The sequence below is a fragment of the Anas platyrhynchos genome, chromosome 15, assembly GCF_047663525.1.
Source record: "Anas platyrhynchos isolate ZD024472 breed Pekin duck chromosome 15, IASCAAS_PekinDuck_T2T, whole genome shotgun sequence".
Lineage (NCBI taxonomy): Eukaryota > Metazoa > Chordata > Aves > Anseriformes > Anatidae > Anas > Anas platyrhynchos.
In genome coordinates this window covers 8913837-8930705 of record NC_092601.1, presented here as the reverse complement: position 1 = coordinate 8930705, position 16869 = coordinate 8913837, and the positions used below count along the sequence as shown (strand labels likewise).

Below are 16869 nucleotides of genomic sequence, written 5' to 3'. Positions count from 1 at the left end.
AATGCTGGAAGTCTTTTTTCCCACACTGGAAAACGCTGAGGAAGGAGAGGAAAAGAAGCTTTTAAGTACAAGATCACGGAGAAGAACAAATTTAGGGAGTTTGTCTGCCAGCTAGGGAAGGAATATCTTTTTCAACCCCTACGAAGTTCGTTGCTAGTGTCTCCTGTGCTGGTGTAGGCAGTGACTGGGTTTTGCCGACAGCATGGTAATGAGGACAGCGGCTGGGAAATGGAGGCAGGCTCGAAATTCCCTCTCCCCGTGTTTGCACTCCGCTAGGCTGATTTTCTGGCTGTTTTAGTCACTACGTACATCTTGTGTGGAGCTGTTTATGCTAAGCCTGAAATGGCAGCGGGCCCGCGTGTGTGAGGAGCTGCCTGGGGTTCCTCATGTTCCGGAGGAGCAGCTGCCTGCTGGAACCGTGCCGTGCTCCGCATGTGCGAGGCGTGGGGTCTCCTCTCCCGAGCTTCTTGCTGCAAACGAGCTTCTGTTGTGACCCTTCGGCTGTAGCTCCCTGCGGTGCTGCTGCCACAAAGCAGATTTGCTCTGCTGCGTCTTACCAGGGAGAGATTTACCAGCAGAACCCTCTTAGCGGTTCTTGCTCGCCGTTCCCAGAGGAATGGCTCTATCTGGGGCAGCGGGAAGCTGTGCCTTTTGCAGTGTGCTTCAGGGATGCGCTACGTGGGTACTGGCTTGCGTGAAATCTCCAGCTTCAGTGCCACAGCCTGAGCTGCAGGGTCAGGGAGCAGCCCAGAAGGCGAGCGGGAGGCTCGTGTTTGTTCTGCGGGAAGGCTGACGGAGCAGACCTCAGGAGCCCAGAGGACCAGGGATACGGATATAAAAGGATTTCCCTAACAGTGAGTGCTCTCATTTCAGGTAACTGCTGCTTGCTGCACAGCGAGCACGACGTTTTGCCTTCTCCTCTCTTAACAGATTCTTTTGCAGTCTGTGTCAGATTCGGGTCCTTCTCGGCAGGAGGCTCAGGCAGACAGAAATCTTTCGTTTTTGCGGGGAGCCTGAGGGCTCGCTGGCACAGCTGGCTTCTCTAAAACCAAGGCTGCCCTCCGGTCTCTGTGGTGCTGAGATAACCGCAGCTTTCTGTCCAAGACATTCTTGCTGGCTTGTTGTTTCCTGAGGCAGGTGGGGTCTGTGTGCTGGGTGCTGGGCTGACGGCCTGAATTGGAGATGTGACAGCCCAGGGGGTTTGCGGGGAAAGCTAACCGGGATCAGCTCTGTGCACAGGAGGAGGTTGCTGGTAAAGGAGCCGAAATGAGAAGCACCAAGTCTTGAGCTGGTGCGTGCAGCCGAGTCACAAGGTGTCTGTGAAGAGCCTTCGGGCTCGCTGCTTTTGGTTCTGGCAGAAACCAAAGAAAAATGTAACACCGAGATCCAAAGGAGTCACGGACTCCCGTGGCATGACGTTATCACAGCATCAGAGCCTGCTCCAGCCAGATGATGATATTACTTTCAGACCGAGGCATAAAATCTATGGTTTTGTCCTACTTTTCCCATTAAAACAGCCTTGTTTGCTTCTGCTAATTTTGGCAAGTAAGTGCTGGCAGTTCTGGGGAACAACCCTGTAGGATGTGAAGGACACGAGAGAGGAGGTGACATTTCCACCGTGCTACCTGCCTGTGAACGCTGAGCTCCAATGCTTTGCCTAACGTGCTGGGAGCGAGGAGAGCCACATCTCCTGCAGCTCCCTCATCGCTCGTCCTCAGCGAGCCCCAACGTGGTTCCTGGAAGGAGCAGGAGCACGAGGTGAGAGCTCCAAGTGGTGACTGCCCAGGGGCCGTGCCCACGCTGGGATCCCGGCAGGAGCAGCGGTGGCAGTGCAGGCAGCGTGTTTAATTCCCAGGGTTTTCAGTCTGAAGGCATGGGTGTGCTCAGGGGGCACACAGCTGAGGGCTTTTTATTTTCCTGCCAGACGCAGGAATATCTGCAGCGAGCTCTTACTGCCTGAGTTTGATCTCTTCCCAAAGCAGGAACAGAAGAGATCCACGTGGTGGGCACACTGCAGTGTTTTCCTCACCTTGCCTAGTTGGTAATCAGAGACGTAGCACTGGTAAGCGTTAATAGGTCCCAGAGAGCCAATTTCAAGGCTGAAAATCGTTTTTATTCACACACTCCTGTATTTCTCAAACGCTTCTCTGTGGCTGGAAGGCAGAGCCCCTGAAAAATCTGCAGGGGCTCCTCCTGTAGCACTTCAGCCTTGTCAGCGTGTCCTGTGGGTGCTAGGGGAGCAGGGCTGTCCTCGGGTGCCCTCTGCACGTGGTGAGAGGAGCCGTCCCGTGGTGCTGGGCGACCTGACCCAGGCTGGGTCGAGCCTGGTGCCCTCCAGAGGGGCCTTCCAACCTTTTTTTTAATTATTATTCTTTGAGCAGATGAAGCAGGAGCTAGGTATCAAACCAAATACTTTATTTTTTTTCAAATGTTGGTTCCTCTTGCTTTGTTAAAGTTGACTTAAGTCCTAGAAGCAGCTCTTTGACATTCTTGGTAATGAATTCATCATCTCTTCCAATCCGGCCGCGGTTCCGTTGTATTAAATAAAAGGAGCTGAGTTACAGGGGTATCTGGGTGGAACGCTCCCTGCGAGACCAGTAACCTAAAAACGCAGCCAGCTTAAAATGAAATGCAGAAGGGAAATCTTTACTTCTTTGCTGGAATTAGACCTTTGGCTGCTTCAGACTGAATGGTTTAATGGAAACCAAATCCCCTGTGCCAGATGGTGCGGGGCAGAGAGACAGAGCCCCTGAGCTCCCGAGTCCGGGTCTGGTTTGGGCGTTGCGGTGCTCGGCCGCAGCTCGCATGCTCCTGCCCTGCATTTTGAGCAGCTCTTGCGATTTCACCCAGGCTTTGCCACCTCCTGTTTGTTTGCAAGCGAGGGAGGATGCCAGATGTCCCTAAACACTTTGTGTTCTGTTTCCCTGGAAGGCTCATTGCTGGGCCCTGGGGGCTGTCCACGCAGTCCCAAATGAGGGTTTGCTGCCCTTACCGGGGCGGCACCTCCAGGGCAAGGAGATCCAGCCCTTGCCTTTCCAAGCAGGGAAACCCAGCTCTGGTCTGCTGCTGCACACGTGTCTGCAGTGTAAATTTTTTATTTGGGATTTTCATGAGCTTATCTGGATAGAAGTGGAAGTCCAAGTAAAAATCACAAAAATGGCATCTTAAGGTTTTTTGTTGTTCAAATCCAAGCCATGTGTGCGGGATGCATGAGGCAGAATCAGTGTTAAAGTTTGTCCCATAGTGCTGAACAGGAGAAATCTTAATGTGTTGGATCGCCTGGCCAGGCTTTGAAGGCGTGGAGCTGCTTGAGGGATTTTCAAAAGCATTTAAGCAGCTTTTTGCCAAATTCGAGTAAGCATCGAGCTTTATCTTGCGTTTGAGCTCCCTGTTGAATTTGGAGCGCTGATTCTAAGCTAAACTCAAAATGAGACCTGCTCCTGCATGGTGGGAGCTGGAGGTGCTGGTGGTGCAAATAGGTCGGTGCCCACACGCCCCTCGGAGCACTGGGTGGGTGCTGGTAGCTCGGGGGTCCTGCCCATCCCCTGGGCTGCTGCTGGAAGCTGAAGGCTCCGCTGCTTTTTGGACAGAGGTGTGAAATGCTGACCTTCAGTTCATTAAAGCTAGGACTTACCGATGCTGAATGTGCATGACGTTGTTTTTAAGTAGTAGCTTTGGATCTTACACTCTGTTTTAATTTTAAATTGCACATTAAGTCAGATTGTTTATTTAATGTCCTTACTATTTCTGTTCATCCTATTCCCATTGCTGCCAAATGTTACTGAGAATATGATGGGTTCCTCTGCAGCTGTCCAACGCACATAAGGCCAAAATTGCTCTCTTAGATCTGGGGTTTAGAGGTAATGTTTTGCAGTTTGACTCAATGAAGTAAGGCAGAAGACTGCTAGAGATGCTCAAAACCTCTGTACTTTAAATGTTGTTTTCTTGAATTTTTTTGTATTTTAACAATATCTGCAGGTTTTAGGTAGCAAAGGGAATTGGATGCTCCGTTATGAATCCTGCTTGCTGCTAACTTCCCTGTTTTGGGAAGGGATGCCTCAGAGCTGCCTCCAGTGTTTAACAGCAGGATCCATTCACAGCCCCAAAACCTTGGCTCGTCAGGTGGGGATGTCCCAGTGAGGCAGAGCATCAGGTCGGCTGCAGCAGTCCCAGGCTGTGGCCGTCACCTGAACACAGCCTGACACCTGAGAAAAAGTTATTAAAAGAAAGGAGGTAATTTCACTGCGGATTTCCAAAATGGATCGGATCTCCTCCAATGAGCTGCGTGGGGCTGAAGCGTGCGCTTTGCCTTGCAGCAGCCACTGCATGGCCTCAGGGGTCAGCACTCGGTGTCTTGGTATTGCAGTAGATAAACAGCTGATACCCAGAGGTGTCTTTAACACTGATACTGGCTTTTTCCTTCATAATTCCAACACGCCTTTGCCCTGTAAAACCAAGCTGGCTCTAGAAGTGGTGCTTACAGGTGGAGTTTCTCTTGGCACAGTCATATCCTGCCAGCTCTTAGGGCAGGATGTTGCCAGCAAATGTGGGTGAGGTTTTATTTTCACTCAAGTGTTTCGCTGCTCTAATTGTGCTGCTGTTGTGATCTCAAGTTCTCCCTAATGGGAGAAAGGAAAGGAGGGACTTAGAAATAAATTGTGGTAGCAGCTCTAATGGTTGTGCTGGGGATGTACAACGACATGCCACGAGTGAATTTCTGCCTCACCTTACTGTCAGGTGCTTCGTTGTAACCTCACTTTTCTGCGTGGCAAGAAAACCTGAGACTTCTCTGTGGACTGAAAGATTTTGTGTGCTGGCAGATTGCTCAGATCCGTGGTCTCACCTGCTCCGTGCCCAGCTGTGGCACCCTTCCCAGCAGAGTTGGGGGCGGTTCCATCCTCACGTCTGCAGCAGGAGGAAGGATGCTCACTGGCGCTGGTATCTTCACAGCACAAAGACCACGGATGCATCTCCCACCTCCTGCTTTCCCTGCCCATCTTTGTCTTCTGGGGCAGCTCCAGAGCTCTTTAGAAGCCACAAGCTCCCTGAGAGGGCAGAGAACGGCATGCCCAAACCCAGGGGGTCCCCGCGGCTGGCAGCAAGTGGTTAGCTTGGCAAGAAGCTGCTACTGAAAACATTTGAACTACCCCATGAGCATCAGAGGGGCTGATGCTTTGGTGCCTGGTGTGGCACAGCGTTCACATCCTGCATGCCTGTATTGGAGGCCCTGCCCTGCACATACAGAAATGCTTCGAGTCTGGCATGGGCAGGCTCTGGGTTTTGGCACAGGTTGTTTCTTCCTCAGAAACCATTTTCTGGGCATGTCCTTCCCGGTAACTGTCTCTTCGTGTGACTTGGTCTAAGTGTTTTTTCCCGTGTGGGCAGTAGTTCCTGAATATCTAAGTTCTTAATGGTTAAAGCAGGTGTTCTTCTTCCCTGCAGGTGCCCACTACAAATTTTTCCAGTTTCTTGAGAGCTGTGTGCAAACCAAATCTATCTTGGAGTGCTCCCAAGACACAAAGGCACCCAGCCAGTGTCCTGCCTGCAGTCCACAGAGACTGCCGGCTGCAGCAGGAGCAGTGATCGTGTGGCCTGCCTGTGATTACAGACAGTAGGTGCTTCAGCCAAGGCCAAAAAATAATAATGATTATGAAACGCTGTCAGAGCTGATAATCAGCTTATGCGTGAGGATTTGGAGTTCCTCTGTCATTAGTCTAAGTGGTGTCACTCCCATGTCACGGCCACTTGTGCATCATTAATCTCACAACTTTCTCTGTGTTTTCTTCTGCAACTTGCTGCAAATCCGGGGAGTGCAGAACCATTTCTGATTGTTTGCTGTCTCTACTTCCAGCTGCTCTCCTTTCTCCCAGCACTGAGAGCGAGAGACCTTTCTCTCTACTGCTCTTAGCGTATTCTCAGGGTGGTGCCGAACACGTGTGGGGCTGACAAACGGTTTGTATCAGTTCTGCTTCTGTACTCCGCGCTGCTCCGGGCTCTGCTAACCCTAGTGTGCCACAGGGCTGTGTGGAGGGACAGGGCTTGGGTCTCAAGTGTTCACCTGGGTATCTGTGAAACACGCGGTGCCAGGCAGGGGCCTTGTATTTTCTTGCATTTAAATTTTCTTCAAATGTGTAAAGCACCCAGGTTTGGGCGTGTGATGCAAAGAGGACAGAGCGAGTCCGTGCTCACACGCCTGGTGCTGGGAGGGGAGTTACCCTGCTCAGCACAGTGCTCGTGGCTTTGTCTGGCTTTTTTAAAGGCTGGCTTTAGCTCCAGGATAATGCACGATGCCCACCTAGCTCTTGGAGAATACAACATTAGATAAACACGAACTGATCCTTGCAGGAACGTGTCCTGTGCCGGCCCTGCCTCTCCTGCAGCAGCTGCTCCGTGCTGCGAGGTGCCCGCCTTCCCTGCTCAGTATCGACAATCTGCTGCTCTCACGGGTGTTCGTTTAGCTCCAGTTTGTCAGTGCTGAGACTATTTTTAAACGGTTGGCTGAGAAAGGGCGTTGACTTATAGGAGCATCGAAACCTCTCAGGAATTAGAAGATTTACGAGCAAGAGGAGCGCTGCTGGTGCAAACCCGCGTGCCTGCATGCGGAGCAACAGCGGGGGCCTGGAGCCTCGCCATGGCCGGAGCTGCTCTGCTCCTCTGCGCTCCTTTTTCCCAGCCCAGAGCCTGTCCTGCAGTATTGTGGAGCTGATGGGATTTTTACAGCCACATGCTTTTACAGCCACTTACAGCCTGCTTCTTCCCATCTGATGGCTTTTTAAAGAGGTCTGAGGACACTGGAAGTGTCCTGTGCATGGTTAGCAGGGCTGTGGCCGTACTGTGGTGAAGGAGAGGGGGCTTTGGGGATATCTATGTTTGAATGTGCTCTGCTGGGCTGCAGAGCCAGCACCTGGGGAGCTGTAGTGCATAACAATGAGGAGAAACTGTCCCATTTCTCCAGCAGAAGTTATAAAAAAAAAAAAAAAAAAAGATTCTAAAAGCCCTACTTACATGTGAAGTGGAGATCAGAGGGTTGTGTAAGGGGACTTTGTAGATGTTCTTCTAGTAGTGCTTCCTTTTTAAGCTCTTTGTTTAATTTTGTTTTGACAAAATGTTGATCCCGTACAGAGATTGGAAGAGCTCCACGAGTTGGAAGGCACGCTTGGCATGCTCCTGGCTGCATTCAATGCAGCGTCCCTCTCTGCTCTTCTGGTCTGGGTCGTGCCACGTGCTCCTTCTCACCAGCATCAGCAGCCTGCCCCGTGCTTGTCACCTGTGTGGCCATCGTGGTGCTGGCGGGCTGTGCCAGGACACAAAGTGAGCAGTGAGCTGTGCCCGGCCTCTTGGCACCAGGGGTCCTGGTTGCTGCTTGAGCTGGTGATGCCACAGTTCACTTCAGCTCTTTTGAGCTTCTGCTCGGAAGAGAATTCTCTTGGTACTGGGAGCTGCCTGTGCATGGATGCCTGCCTGAAGCTGAGAGTCGGAGCTGTCTGGTCAAACCTAACGTGCTTTCTTCTCTTGCAGGCGTGAATGACAGAGGAGGTGCCTCCGACTGCACTTTCCGACGTAAACCTGCGTCTTCTCTGCCACGATGACATAGACACGGTGAAACAGCTCTGTGGTGACTGGTTCCCAATCGAGTACGTTCCTGGTCGTGGGTACAAGGTGGCGGGGAGCTAGAAACACGGGGTGTGGAGCTGTGCTGCTCTGGCTTAGAGCTGAGACTGAAGGCTCTGTAGCCATGGGCTCTGAAGTGGGCTCTTGTTGAGCCCAAACCTCTGGACAGAGGAAACTTGTGCAAAACTAAGCGGCAAAGAGATTTTTCATCAAATCAGATTTTTGAAAAACAGATTTTTCATCAAATATATTCTGTCAGCATAAATAATTTTATAGTAGGCATTTCTGTAGATCTAAAGGAGAGCTGTCCTCTGCTTTGTCCCACTCTGTTGTCTCCTGCTTGGCTGGACGCAGCCCACTTCATTTCATTTTTATTGTTTGGGCTGTTCCACAGGAGACCTGAAGCAGTGGTGATGCTGAGGTGAACATAAAGCCCTTGTGAGACACAGGCTGCACAAGCACCTTCCTGATGAGAAGCTGCTGGCAGTGCCATTGAAGGAGGCAGCACTGCTGCAATGATGGAAGCGAAGGCTCTGGGCAATGAACATAAAATGAAAGTTTGTCTTAGCAAGGCAGCAGACCGTGACAGGAGCAACCTCCGTGGCTTCTTAAGTGCAACTGGGGGAAAAAAGCATGCTGCCAAATGGGGTACAACAGCAGTTTGTTTCATGGTACCATACAGCAGTTAAGTCAGGAAAGGTAGATAACGTACTGGCCCGGATTTTATGGAGTAAGTTAAGCTTATAGCATAGAAAGAGCTCAGCCATGTGTCAGTCCAAAGTTACTTGACTACATTTCCCTGCAGAACACAGACCTTTCAGCTTCCCACCCTCAGTCTTGTCTAAAATTGGCTTGCGGTTCCAGTGACTGGCACTTAAAGATGCTGCTGCTTGTTTGAAGTGAAGTGCAATGTTGGCTGCTCCTGTGGGATCTGTTCTCCAAATGTTCCTGTTCCTTTTTCCTTCCCAGGTACCCTGACTCATGGTACCGAGATATCACTTCCAACAAGAAGTTCTTTTCCCTCGCAGCCACATACAGAGGCTCCATCGTGGGAATGATAGTAGCAGAGATCAAGAGCAGAACAAAGGTGCATAAAGAGGTAGGAGGACTCTGCTTTGGTACAAATATCTCACTTCTTGATGTGCTTAATTGGATGGGGTCTGTTTGGGGTATTTTTCCTCCCTCTGCTCAGGAGCTGTCATGAGTTAATTGTGAAAAAGCAAGAACGTGATTTCCAGCTAATGAAGCAGGGGTGATGGGATGTGTTTGAACATGGGCTGCTGAGCAGCCCGTTACCAGAAATCCTGTTCCTGCTGCCTGATGTGCTGCATGGAGGGATCAGGTAATGCAGTCGTAGACTAAAAGCCACTTTAATAATTCTTTTCCCAGCCTGTTTTCAGTGTGCCTGGTCATTGCTAGTGGCTGAGGTCTGTGTACCTGCTCCTCTCTTATGCAAGGCATGAACTTCCTTAGCTGTACTGAGTCACTCCTGAGAGCTGTGACTTCCTGCAGCAGCGAGTGTCCTTTGTTCACTGTCTTGAACACAAAACAGAGGTGGCCAGTCTGCAGGAATTTCAGGCCACAGGGGTGACAGTTTGGAGGTCAGGAGAGACAGCATGGTATGGTCAGAGTGCTGAAGAAGAGGTGGTCGCTGAAGGCAGTGAGGTAAAAAACCCCCCAGGTTATGGCAGGGAGAACAACATAGGAGAGTGGCTTAAAAAAAATCCAAAACATAGCATTCTACCAGCTACTAGGAAGAAAATTAACTATGTCCTAACTGAAACCAGGACACACTGGTAGGAACCAGGAGCGCCGAGTGGCACTGGTCTCTTCACTCTAGCTATCTGGCTTTACCTCAGAGCTACCCAAAGTCAAACTGTCTTCAGCAACTCTAACAAAAGGCTCTTGTTCTAGCCAAACTGAAAGCCAGGGGCGTGTTCAGGTACTGTTCTAAGCAGCTGGGACTGTGGAGCATGTTTCTTGTCCTCCACGGCACTACAGCTCAGACTGAGAATGCAGGCAATAAAGACTGTCCCTGATAAACTACAGGGAATTGATCTAGACACTGATGCATAACTCCAAAAATGGCAATTTGAATCCTTCTTAGTGAAGAGTGCAGGTATTTGTGGGCTTGGAGACATAACGTAAATAGTAAAGAAACATCATGATGTGTGCTCTGCAATCGGAAGGATGATAGGGAAGCAGGAATACCATCTAGAGGACCGTGCTCATTTCATTTTTCTCCCCACCACCTTTCCCAGAAGCTTCAACTAGGATTCCTCACTGAAGGGAAAATTCCTGCTAAAGCCTTGTTTTCAGGTGTTCCAGTGCAGGATTCTTGCTTTCTCCTCTGCCTCCCCACATATCTTACTAAATAACTTGTCATATCTCTACTCAGGATGGAGACATCCTAGCTTCCAGTTTTCCTGTGGACACTCAAGTTGCTTACATCCTAAGTCTTGGAGTGGTGAAGGAGTTCAGGAAACATGGAATAGGTAAGACGCTGCTACGTGACAGTTCTGTTGCTGTCCTACTTGCTACACCTGACTACTGGACTAAAGAGCTGCACCGTGCAACTCCAGTTCCCTTCTGAGACAAACTTCTGTGTGACTTGTCCCGGCAGTCGAGAAGGTGATGCTCTCACATCCCCCTTGTGCTGGTAGTGCAGGTACACTGAGAAGTTTTTGTTGGTGTAACAGCACAATGTACAAATGGTTCTGCAGAGTGCAGTCCATCTCGTTCCCAGGGGACAGCTGTGCACACCAAAAAGTTGCACTCCTGCTGCTGTCTGCACCAAGAGTCTGAGAAAAGCTGCCAGGGCTGAGAAGTCCTTGTACTTTGTCATTCATCCTGGAGCAGGACTTGAAGCCTGTCTGGTAGGGACAAAAGGGGAGCGTGTACTCCCTGCCTTCTGCTTTTCTTCCACGGGTGTCAGAAGCCTGGTACCTGAGGCAGAAAAGTAGCTGCTCTTAAACTTGCAACTTAAATAGAACAGATGTTTAGGGAAAGATGGACTGGGAAAAGAGCGTAACTCAGACCTGGTTTAGTCTGTCAAATGCACATAAAGGTCAGCTCTGAATGCCTGCTGCAACACACAGCAATTCTGCAGCCATTTGGAAACCTGCAGTCAGAAGGGGCCCAGCTCCGTTTAGAGCAGGATGTGTTTTGTCATCAAATAAGTGCCCTGCTGCTGCAATTTCAAGCATAATCTGCATCTTTGATCTGCAAAAGGGAGTAGCCCAGGTTTGGCAGGATGACCCAGTTGCACACCTGGAGTCTTTTCAGTGGGTACAGGTATCAGCTTCTGTTCCTCGAGTCCTCCCTTCTTCCCCACTCATGTTTAGAAAGGTACAAACTGATGTGATGCGTTAAAAAGTGACTAGAAGAGACATCAGTGGGACTGCTGCATTTAAAACTTAAATTTAAATGCTGCTTTGTCTAAATTTTCTGTACACAGAAGAAAATGATTGCACGGAATAATGTTCAAAAGTTAGTAAGGGGGTCTTCTGTTCTGTAAAACTGTGGCTGTTTTGAGTCCCCTTTCAGTTTCCAAATCCTATTTTTTTTAGCTCCATGTTGCTGGAGTTTTCTCCTTTCAGTGTCAGCATTTCCTATATCCATTAAATCTAGGTAGCATGTTGCTATGCTTTCTGAAGATCTTTGGGCTTGCATCTGTAGCAAAACAACCTAAAAAAGCTTCCTGCTGCTGCTTTTTCTGAGACCTTTCCCTTTTCAAGTGTTTCTCTACTTGTGTTTGAAGCTTCAGTCTTTCACTCAGGAGGCTTTTCAGCCCAGGCACACTTTTAAGCACTAAATCTCTGAATTTTCTCCGGCAGACATTGTTAGACTTTGGTTCTCTGCTATTCTTAAACCAGAGGGCAGTTGGGTTACTGTGAGTCATGAGTGGCACATCTCATAACAAAATCAAACCGTCCTCCTGTTGAGGTCTCCAAGTGTCTTTTTGTACTTGGCTGATAGAAACCCCTGCTAAGTCTCACGTAACCATAGGGTCACTGCTGTTGACTTCTGCTCCAAAACCCTGTGGGCCCTGCCGAAAGTCATCTGTGCCCTGGGGATTGTGAAACAGCAGCGTAAATCTCATCCGTGTGCTTGTATTAGCTAAAGGATTTCTGTTGCACCTGACAGAGGAAGTTAGCCCTGCAGGTTCTGCGGGTCCTTTGGGCCGTTTCCTGACTCCAGGGCCAGTCTTCCGTGGCTGGGATTTCCTCTGTGCCCTGCTCTGCTCTTCACCTGCTGGCTAGTGGCTGTGGCAAAGTCAGGCTGAATGAGACTGTGCCTCACCTCTTCTCCTAAGAAGGGGACTTAAAATCCTGCCAATTCTTTAATTTAAATTTGAATTCAGTAGACACAACGCCGTAACCTGCTTGTAAAGTCCTGCTTTGACTCTGCTGTTTTAAATGGCTCTAAAATAAACACGATGGGACTGATAGCACTGAAAATGACTCACTGGCTTTACCCAAAGCCAAGAGCTGCGCCTGGGGATGAGTATCATTGGCAGGTTTCTGTGTCTGACCTATCTTTGTGGTTATTGAATCAGAAACGTTTCTGCCTTTATAAACCTGTTCTGTGAAACCGTGCTCATAGCTGAGGTGAGGTTCATATTAAAGCCACGGAGCGCTGTCCTGTTCAGTGCCCGTGTGAAGCTCTGGGGAATGAGTGGGATCAGGGGTCCTCGAGTGTGGGCAGCAATTGCTGCTGAGCTGCTGAGTGCCCAAGATCTCAGCTGGGAGCTTTGAAGCCCCGTGGTGTCCCTTAGCAAGCAGCTGCGCTGTGTAATTCTGCTGTTCCTTCCTTCAACAGGTTCTCTCTTGCTTGAAAGCTTAAAAGACCATATATCAACAACTGCCCAAGATCACTGCAAAGCCATCTACCTGCACGTCCTCACCACTAACAACACAGCAATAAACTTCTACGAAAACAGAGACTTTAAGCAGCACCACTATCTGCCCTATTACTATTCCATAAGAGGGGTCCTCAAAGATGGCTTCACCTACGTCCTGTACATCAACGGTGGGCATCCGCCCTGGACAATCTTATATCCTTTACCTGCAGCCTAGTTGCCAGTGAAGCATGCGAAGCAGACACCAAACCATGTTTTAGGGTTAAAATGGCAATCACAGAATCACAGAATCAATCTAGCAAAGCGTGAGCTGGCTATACGTGGGGACTGGTGCCTGCTCTGTTGTGGGCTTAACCAAGCTGATTTCCCTGAAGCCAGAAGGAAGGCAATGTTAGACAGATTTGACAGTGACCCACTTGTGCCTAGACTTCCCCAGATCCTCTGGGAACGGTTCAAGGAGGCAGTGTAGCGTGGTAAATTGAAGTTGGAGCAAGTTTGCCTGTGATGAAGAAATGCTCGTGTTAAGCCAACGTGCAAGGCAAGCTTTGGATGTGCGCTGCAGCGTTTGGCCAGCAGTGTGGCAGAAAAGCCCTTGGTCTTGCTTCCTGTTGCTTAGGATCCCCTGTGTCTCTGGCCTGGCCTCTGGGTCTCAGCAGGCTGCTCTCAAACTGAATTTGGGAGTTTGTTTCAGGCTGCTGGATCATGGAAAAGAAACTTGACCTTTCCTAGGTGTAGCTAAAAAGTCCAGATCTCTCAGTGCAGGTGCGTGGATTGCAGCCCCCGCAGTAACTTGCTGTGGAGTGCAAAGGAACTATGGCAGCTGCTCCAATGAAGTATTTCCACACAAGTTGGGGCCAGTGCTCCCAAATTGCCTTATTTTATGGTGTGAGGTAGGCCTGCTTTTGGTATGAAGGAGCAGTAGAGCAATGTGAGGAGCAGATCTGTTTAAATAGCTGAGCAGAGCAGCCTTCGCTGTGTCGTAGGGTCTCTTGAGCAAGTGCTAGTCCACAGAGTGCTTTAAGTTATTTTGAAGTTAGGTTATAAATGTCCTTAACTGCTGTCCACTGACTACCTACAGCACATTGGATCAACACTAGCCAGTCTGAGCCCGTGCTCAATTCCCCAGAGGATATATCGACAAGCCCAGAGCCTTCTCTGCAGCCTTCTGCCGTGGTCTGGCATTTCTGCCAAGAGCGGCATTGAATACAGCCGGACGATGTGACTTGCTCAGCAGCTGTACGAAAACCAAAGGTAGGTACTGGGGGGAAGCTCCCTGCTCTGCCAGCAGCAGCGATGTGCCTGGCTGCTAGTGGGGGCAGCCGAGAGCCCTGCAGGCAGCTGCTGTGCGAGCTGCTGGGTGAGGCGTCCTGGGCATCGCTGTGCTCTGGCCTCCAGCTGGTAGCTGAGCTGGTGCTGGTTGCATTTGAAGGGAATTTGAACTCTGATCGTGTTTACTTGAGCCCAGACTCTTACAGCAGATCCAGCTTCCAGGTCCCTGCTGTCTCTGGCCTTTTTCTCAGCTCTGTTAGACCAGCTTGAAAGACCCGCAACAACCGAGTCCTCGATATTTCCCAACACGGTGTCTGAGCACAATAACTGATAGCCGATTTGCACGTTTCTTACAAAACGTCTGCAGTATAGTGGCTCTCTGGTACCCTGTGAGACCTGTAATGACTGGTTTCCCTAAGCCAGTTGCCCTCTCTGTCTTCCTGTAGGATTGTTCTTCCTTCCACCTCCCGAACCATCCGGCTCCGCACTGATTCCAGAGATGATGGCTCTTGGTCAGTGACCCAGCCCCCCGGAAAGGACTCCTTATTCCACAGATTGACCAAGATTTTGCAGACTTCGCACTCGACCGGCTGCAGCCCCGACCTGCCCCTGTGGGCTGGGGGCTGCTGGCGGGGCCCAGGCCCTTCTGCATCACCGCTGTGTGCGTGCTGCACTGCCCCTGCCACGTCCCTTCCTCTGGACGGTTTGTTTGTACTCGTACACGTGACGTGGAGGGCTTCAGTTGCTGCTTCCGTGCCGCAGCCACAGCAGGCCGTGCGAAGGAGGGTGATGAATCTGCACTGGGCGACCTCCTCCGTGAGCTGTAAGCACCCCGGCAGGCTCCCGATGCCAGCAGCCGCAGCCTGCCCTGGTGGAGGGGGAAGTGGGGAGCTGGGCGGCTGCTTCTGGGCCCTGCTTCCTGCCCCTGGCAGGGGCAGCGGGGAGGGCACGTGCCTGAGAAACGAGCCCAGCCCTCGGGCGTGACGTAAAAAAGAAGCACCTAATTCAGGATGCACCAAGTAGAAGGCAGGGAATGAAATTGCTATTTCATAGTGAAATATATTATACTGTATAGATCCTTCTGCCTCTGTCTGAGTTGGAACTTTGCAGAGGAGGGGCCTGGGGATGGAGAGCCGCTGCTGCAGCCAGAGCCCTTCTCTTCCCCTGCCTGCATCCTCCCTTGGCCTTGGGGCTGTGCCCTTGGCCGCCCTCCCTGCGGCTCTGCGGGGGCCTCAGGGCCAGGCCAGGCTGGCTCTGGGCTCACCAGCACGTAACTTCCAGCCTGTGGGGAGAGCCCCGAGGGTCCCCGTGTGCTGTGGCCAGGTCAGGCCCCTTCCTGCACCTCAGAGCACAGGCAGCGAGCACTTGGCTTTTTAGGGGGGAGTTGCTGCAGTTGAGCCAGTGCCCATGCCCCACGTCAGGGGGTCCTGCTCCCCTTCCCCACCTGAGGCTCGCTCCCTGCTCAGCACCGCGCTCCTCCCTCCCCTCTTGCATGCCGGTTTTGAAACTGGGGCTTAAGCAAAGGCAGCGCGAGCTGCAGCAGGCAGAGTGTGCGGGCAGGGAGAGGGGCTGAGCTGTGATCTGGGGCAGTGTGAGACCTAGGAGGAAAGTGGTAAGATCTGGCAGTCTGCGTGATGGTACAGAGTCAGTTCGGTGTTCATAAGCCCCTGAAATGGGAGTTAAAGAGGAGCAGGGTGCAGGAGGAGAGCTTGCTGCAGGTGGTTTCTGGAGGAGGTTCCTGCAGGAGGCCAGGAGTAGCTTGGTGCTGAGCACTGCTCAGGGCTCTGCCTCGGCCCGATGCCCCTGCACAGAACGCCCCGCAGGGCACAGCTCACCCGCTGGCCTTCCTGGCTGCAGGAAGCGTTTGGCCCCACAGCCTGCAAGGATGGCATTTTGGGGAAGTGAAAGGCTGTGCTGTGGGGAGGAGCTGCTTGCTCTGCCAGGGCTAGACTAGGTTTGGCTCAATGAGAGGTTGATAGCAGAAAAATACTGGTGCGAGGACAGTGCAGCGTGGAGAACCTCTGTCTGTGGGGCCCTTCCAGCAGTGGGAACCTGCTCTGAGCTTGTCAGGGGCCTCGCTCTGAGGCTGTAGACCCGGTGCACTCCTGAGGCCCCTTTCAGCCCGTGCTCCTCTTTCTGTGTCAGTTCCGTGATGCAGGCAGTGTGGTGAGGTCAGGCTGCGCTGGGCGAAACGCAGCAGGGCTGGAGGGACTCGATTTTGTGGCAGATGTAGGGAAAAAACATGTAAAAAACGCTCTGCGGCAGGGAGCTGCAGGATGAGCCGGGCTGCTGCTGGTGGCTTCAGCCGTGGTGCATCCCCGAGGCATCTGCTGGGGCAGGGAGGTGAGCGGCCCCGGGGCTGGGGCACAGCGGGACCGAGACCTGGGCACAGGTTCTGTGCATGCCACAACAGCGCAGGACCCGAGCCCAGCACAGCCTGCAGCAAGGTGGCTGCTTCATGGGACAGGGCCCTGCTGCACCGCCACCAGCTCCCCCGAGCTCCTCCTGCACCGCAGGGGGCTCCCGCTGTGCCCCCTGACCCCAGCTCCTGGGGGTGTGTGGCAGGAGCTGGCGCTGCCACGGCTTTGCCAAGGCCCTGGCTGGGGGGGCTTTGGCTGCCCCCAGTCCCCTCCGCAGCCACTGCCCCTTGCTGTGCCCACCTCCCGTGGGCAGGGGATTTGGGGGATGGCTCCCCACAGTCCCTCCTCACTGCAGGGGAGGCCTGAGGCACCCTGGAACCCTCCTTTGGGTCACCACCTTTTTTTTTTTTTTTTCTTATTTACCTAAACATTTCTATTGGTTTGTAGGGGTTTTAGCAACTGAAGCTCCTGGCTCTTTGGCACTTGCTTTCTCTGTCCCAGAATGAAGCTCTGCATCGCTCCTGGGGGCCTGGGCCTGGCGCTCCCCCACCCCACTGTATCCTGCCCCCCCACACCCCCTCACTCCTCTGTTGCCCTCGAGCACGTCCCCGGGGACCGGTGACTGGTCTGTGTGTCTTGTTCCCGTCACCCTGTCCTGAGGTGTCAGTCACGGCCCTGCCTCACAGCCCGTTATTTATTGAAGAGCATCGTGCTGCCACTGTCAGCCTCTCTCTAAACGTCTTCAATTAAACCAACCCTCTTTTGTGA

General features: G+C 51.8%; 1 protein-coding gene across 2 annotated transcripts in view; it reads left to right on the top strand.

Annotated features, from left to right (window-relative positions):
* Positions 1-16869, top strand: part of NAA60 (N-alpha-acetyltransferase 60, NatF catalytic subunit) — a 19381-nt gene extending 2512 nt beyond the window's left edge. For both annotated transcript variants that reach the window (XM_027468751.3, XM_027468750.3), the window contains exons 2-7: positions 7519-7634; positions 8581-8710; positions 10010-10106; positions 12433-12667; positions 13538-13723; positions 14188-16869. In XM_027468751.3, the coding sequence (XP_027324552.1) occupies positions 7525-7634; positions 8581-8710; positions 10010-10106; positions 12433-12667; positions 13538-13694 (729 nt within the window). In that variant the 5' untranslated portion in view covers positions 7519-7524 and the 3' untranslated portion in view covers positions 13695-13723; positions 14188-16869. The remainder of the gene's footprint in view (positions 1-7518; positions 7635-8580; positions 8711-10009; positions 10107-12432; positions 12668-13537; positions 13724-14187) is intronic.